The sequence below is a fragment of the Cervus elaphus genome, chromosome 13 (assembly GCF_910594005.1).
Source record: "Cervus elaphus chromosome 13, mCerEla1.1, whole genome shotgun sequence".
Classification (NCBI taxonomy): Eukaryota; Metazoa; Chordata; class Mammalia; order Artiodactyla; family Cervidae; genus Cervus; species Cervus elaphus.
The window spans coordinates 69038754-69044753 of record NC_057827.1 but is presented as its reverse complement, the minus strand read 5'-3'; the positions used below and the strand labels follow the sequence as shown (position 1 = coordinate 69044753).

At 47.8% G+C, this 6000-nt stretch overlaps 1 protein-coding gene across 1 annotated transcript in view; it reads right to left on the bottom strand.

The window, feature by feature from the left end:
• Positions 1-558: 558 nt before the first annotated feature.
• The window catches only part of RCOR1 (REST corepressor 1), a 118732-nt gene continuing 113290 nt past the window's right edge, over positions 559-6000 (bottom strand). The window contains exon 12 of the mRNA XM_043921330.1: positions 559-4650. Within this exon, the coding sequence (XP_043777265.1) occupies positions 4609-4650 (42 nt within the window). The 3' untranslated portion in view covers positions 559-4608. The remainder of the gene's footprint in view (positions 4651-6000) is intronic.

The following is a 6000-nucleotide window of genomic DNA, read 5'->3' as shown; positions in this document are numbered from 1 at the left end:
GCTGATTTTTATACAAGCATTATCTAACCAAATCCTACATTCCGGCTAGAAAGGACCACAGAGACGGCCATGGGGCACTCACAGAGTCCTCATGTGACTCAGCGAGGCGCTGAGATCTGGGCTGTGTCCACTGGGCTGACCAGAGGCAAGACAAGCAGTCATCTCGCCTCTTCTCTGCCATAGTCCTGAGACTGTGCTGAGGCCGGCAGCCAGGCGTCAAAGCCCAGTGGAGCCAAAAAGAGAAAAACCACCAACAGGAAAAAAAATTCCTCTAATCAAACCTACACATTTAAGTCCTCAACTATCACAAACATAATGAATTCATGTCCATTGATTTGATCCCAACCATAAGATCATCATATATTATAAAATAAAAAATGTAGTTCAGGTAGATCTAAAGGTTAAAAACAAAAGCACCGCTGGCTGTGTGCTCCCACAGCGCGCAGTGCTGGGGAACGGACGCTTTCAGAAACCCAAAGGCCCCGGGCAAGAGGCAGGGAAAACCCACTTGGTGTCAGTCAGGGTGGGGTGCTGCTTTGAGCCTGGTGGGTCAGAACAGTCTTTTGTTTCGTATTTTATTACATCAATGGCTTGAAAATTTTTATTTAACTTCAGCAAATATTGGAAATAGAAAAATGAATTTTGCAGAGTTTCACAAATAAAATTTTCAGTCTCTACTAACAAATGTTATCATTCGATGGCTAAGCAATTATAATGCTATGAACATTCACCACAATGAATGTGCTGAAATAGAAAACAGGCCAAAAGAGACATTAAAATATTACTTACAACAGCATTATTACAACATATTTTCTTTAAAATTCCAACATGGATTTTTATCACTTCAAAAGATATACAGCATTTCCATTATATTTGCAAACTTAACCTTATACATCTTTTAAAATCTTGAAAAAGTTTTTAAGCAATCTAAAAAGCACTTAGCAAAGTTGATAAGTCTACGTAATGGAATACTATCTGCTCCAGTACAGACTTGAGTTCAGGAGAAGGGCTGTAAACACGCATTATCATACAACATGCATAGGCTGTACTGACCTTCCTTCGCTGGACTGCAACGTCACTGCAATTGTGCTTCACTATGAGAAGGAAAAGCTGCAGAGATCCGGGGAGTGGCAGAAAGAGGATTTGTTTTGAGCATTGCACAAGATCACTAGATTCAAATTAGCTAACCACCTCAAGTCAACTTGAGATAAAGTCTTACTTGATATCACAAGCTTGAATCCGGGGTCACTCAGTTTAGATCAGGCTAGACAAGAAACATGAGGCTCTTGGGTGAGCTGGCTCCATCCGACCTTTGCTCATATAAGCAGGGATCCAGTTAGTGTAATGCACTATTTGGCTTATTTTTGGTATGCAATTATACCAATAGTACAATCTGATAATCAGAAAGACAAAAATAGGGCATAGTTGAAATTAAAGTGACAACGAGCACACTTAGAGTGGTGTGTGGTAACAGTAAGCTTTTCAAACTCAACTACTTTTTCTTTCTCATTTTTTGATCAGAGGTTTACGACCATCAAAGGATCTGGCAGGTTAAAAACTATCCAAAGCCATCTTGAGGAACTGATGATGTCTGGTAGGCACGGACGCAGCGAGATGACGTGGGGAGGCGAGCAGTTTACACTAACTTCAGGGTCCGGCCGACTCTGGCGCTGCCTCCCCACGGCTCCCCACTCAGTAAGAACAGGTGGGGCTGCTTCCTGCTTACAGAGCGATCCTACAGAATCCATCACTGTTTCAGACCAGTCAAAACAATATTCAAGTAACAAGGTGTTCAAATGAGTAAGTGAAAAAATGTTTACCTAACACTTTACACATCTACATAAAATTAAATAAAACAAACCTTTAATGCATATGCAATACAATTTATATCTTTCAGGATTTCTAAACTAAAAGGTAAACTATCATTTGCTTCAATGGTACTATATTTTGCACAATAACTTAGGAGAAATTTTCCACAAAAAATATATATAATTATGACATTCACATTGATAATTTTTAAGAAGACAAAGCTTAAGTGAACACTGCATCTGAAGCAGCTGTCATCATGGACCCTTACACATCCAAACACAACCTGCTGACGCACCCAAGTCTTGGTATGTTAAAAAGGGTCGTCCCATAAATAAGACCAAACCACTTCGCTTCTAAAGAGAAGTGATTTCTTTCATTTACAACATCATTGCAAAGACAGTGTAATGAAACAGTTTAAAACACAGTGCTATCTTATGCATGAAACTACAACGAAGGTAGTCAGGCAAAGACAACTACCTTCTTTCCTTCTAGCAAATGAAAACAACACACCCCTTTCCCTTGGCGAGAAAGCCAAAACTCAGTGGCCATGATGGCAAGTAAACCAGCACCGTGACTCTTTGGTACTGGAGACCACCTGCTGCCAGGAGCCAGGTCAGGGGACGTCTGAGCACAGACGGGCCTGGCCCTGCCGGTGTGCCCGCTGAGCAGCACAGACCAGCACCAGCCCTGAAGCACTGCCAAGCGGGATCGACTCTCGAGGGAAAGAGCCTGGGGGTGAAGAGAGGAAGCACGGCTGGCAGAGAGACCGCTGCAGCAAGGTGCCCGCTGCTTCTCTAACGAGGAAGGAGGGCTGGAGAAGAGGCCAGACGCAGCAGAAGCCTCTTCAGGCCTACCATCCTCTTTCGGCAATGTGCAAAACTCCTGCCACCTCTTGCCCGTGTTTTCCTGCCATGTTCCAATTAGGCGGCAGGGTCAGGACAAAGACAGAATGAACCCTGCAGAGTGACCGCTGTGACTGCTGCCCGCCTGGCAGGAGCGGCGGGGGCGCCCAGCTCCTTGGAGGCTCTTCCTCACCAGCCCTCACGTGACCCACAGACACTGCATGTAGGGACAGGGGATGGGCACCAGAAAAGGCCCGAATCACTCCCCTCCTGATAACCTTTCTCCAGATTTCAAAAAAAGAAGTACAATTCCAAACATTCTAGGTGTCGTGCTGACCCTCTTCCTAAAGAGAAAATCAGCTGACTTAAAAAAAAAGAGAGAGGAAAAAAAAAGCGAGGGGAAAAAAAAAAAAGCAAGGTGTGTGGGAGTCAAAACAACAAATTTTAATTGCATATTTCAAATTCTTAAGAATTCCGTTTATGCCTTAAAGCATCTGAAATTTTTTTCTTTTTGGTATTGAAAGCACAAAAAATACTTCATTGATGCAAAAACCAACAACCAAAAAGCTCCTTCCACGTATTTAGTGCAGACTGAACCAACCACGGGCCAGGCAACGGGGCACACCAGGAGGCATGGCGCAGTCCACCCTCAGCCCCTCCACAGGCCCACGGTCTGGCAAGAGAATAAAAGTGATTCTGCAAGTTTTAGAACATTTGTTAAATGTCTGTACTTGTTCCCAGCCCAACCAAAAGGCATCACATACCCCTTTGCAGATGGTTTCTTCCCACCTGGACTCACTAGAACCAGTGACCGAGCACGTCCCTGCCTGTTCTGTAATATTGAGGGGGGTGTGCCTGCATGGCCAGCACGTGACAGACAAGAGGCTGCGTGGAGAGACAGGCAAGAGGCCAGGCGTACCAAGAGGACAGCGCTCAAAGAGCATGGAGCTTTGAGAAAACCATAGCCAGCCAGCCTCATGCCCCTTATTACCGCCCACCGTGACATCGAGCGTCTGCACTCTGTCAAGCACCTGCAGCAAGGCCTCCCTGTCTCCTCATCTCAGTGATGTCATCTTTGGCAAGCAATCAACTTTAAAGAAGAATTAAGACACTGAAACAGAAAAGAGGGTTGAAAACATGGTTGCCGAAAGGAGAAGGCACCAATTCCCAATGTACAAGCACCAGGTACCGTGTGCGGACACTCTGGGAGTCGGGGGCGGGCAGGCGAAGGAGAAGACGGGGCAGCGCCCGTCCTGGGGTGACGATGCTGAAGGCAGCGAGTGCTGGGGTCCACGATCCTCCAAGGACAGTGCAGAGAATGAGCTTTCCACCACGTGGGCAGGAGAGGGGAGAGATTTAAGCCAAGTGAATTTATAGACCATAATTATACCTACATTGAGGGAAAGGGGAGTTGTATCAAGCTGTTTGGCACGATAAAGGTTATGACGCAGTCTGCCAATATGCAGGATTTCCGAAGAAGCATGATATCACTTAGGTGGATGCCTCAAAAAAGAACAAAGGAAACTTCCCAGAAGGCCAACGGGTCAGTTATTCTGAAAAGTACATTATGCACAAAGTAGGGACTGCAGGCCATGCAGGAACAGAGTCGCACCTCCGACTGACTCCTTGTTCCGAAGCCGCCAACGGGGAAGAGCTGCCGTAGGTGGGCCGGGGCTCCATGGGGGCGGCGGGCCCCGGCGTCGCAGGAGCGTGCAGGCCACAGGATCCCCACACTGAGGCAGAGCGAGAGACACAGAGAACTCTCGGGGAAGCGGCTCCACATGAGGAACGAGCGGAGAATTAAGGCAGGTGTAGCCCAGGACTGCGAGTGTGTGCCTTTTTGGTAATAGCTGCTTGTCCACAGAGCTGTGATGCGGATGGCTGGGTGAAGTCTGGAGGTACCTGAATCCTGGACAATGCAGGCGTCCACACCAAGCGCTCAGGCCACCAGAGCGTCTCAGGAGGCAGACGCGTATCTGACGTCAAGGACAGAAGCAGCCTGAGCAAGGAGGAGACAGAAGCACAGGCAGGTCACCGGGACGCACTGCTGACTCTGGTCTGGAGGGGCCCCGCTCCCCTGTCCAGCCCCGCGGCTCCCAGGCCAGGGCGCAGAGGCGGAGGCTGTGCCAGGCCGTGTGGGCAGGTGGGTAGGCCTCCACGGCCATGTGCCTGGACCTCCAGGCCCTGCTCTGCCCTTCCAGCTGTGTGTCCGGGGTGAGTTATCAGGGTGCTTGTCAGCTGAAGGGACCCAACACTGGGGTCCACCTCACAGGGCCTGCAAGCACACTGCTGGGAGTCCCAGCACCCACTGGCGGGGACGTGTGGCACCCACCCTGCTCAGCAGACAGCCACAACATAAAGATCGTAGGATCTTCTAAACTTCACAGGCCTTTCTAATTCTCTATTCTTATTTTTAAAGACTGACTGCTGAACCTAGTTGAGCCTCAAGATCATCGAGGGTCTCAGAGCTTGCTGCTCCCCCGTGGTGTCTTATTTCTAAGGAAATAGCCAAGCTTAGAGTCCAAAATCTGAAAACAGCTGTGCCTTCAGGTGAAATCCCAATTTATGAGAACTGTTATTAATGAAATCAATTTCTCCTTAATAGTAATACACTCAATCGCTCTACACTTTTAAGTGAGAATGTTTACCTTCAAACCAGTCACCTTCAGCGTCATTCCATGCCTTTCTGACACCACCCCAGACTCCATCTGTGCCCGCCCCTCCCCAGAGAACCCTGAGTCTCACACGCTCAACCCTCGTGGGCTACTCTGCCTCCTCAGCTCCAAAGGAAGAAAGCCCATAGCTAACAGACAGCCATGAACTTCTCAAATCTGTCTGCATTGCATAAACAGGTAAGACCCACGGGCAGGCTGGACACCAGCAGACATCTTTCTTAGCTGCTGGACTCCACAGGAATGGAGAAATTACAAGCACACTAAGTTCTAAGCACTGATCAGACAGACAATTAGCCAGTTCCCTTAGGCCCTTGGTGGACACAGAGAAGCAGCTGGTCCTTAAAGATAAATTTCCTTCTGCAGGCTAACATACAGAGACTGGAAAACCAGGGTGGCAAAGCAGGAGGCCTGGTGCCTTAAGAAGCATAAGAAGAAAGGGACTAAAGAAAAGGAAGGACAGGCCTTCTGAGCTAGCAAGACAGGAGGAAACGTCAGCTGACAGATTAAGCCACATCAACGGATCATGAATGATGACGACTCTGGGTCCTCAACCTGCGATCACATTTTTCATGCTAACTCTGTTGGGGCCGGCTATGATGAAATCTGAAGAGGGAAGAGATCTGAGCTTCCTCTCATTTCTGCTTCATGAGCCTTAAGTCAGAAAACAGACCTGG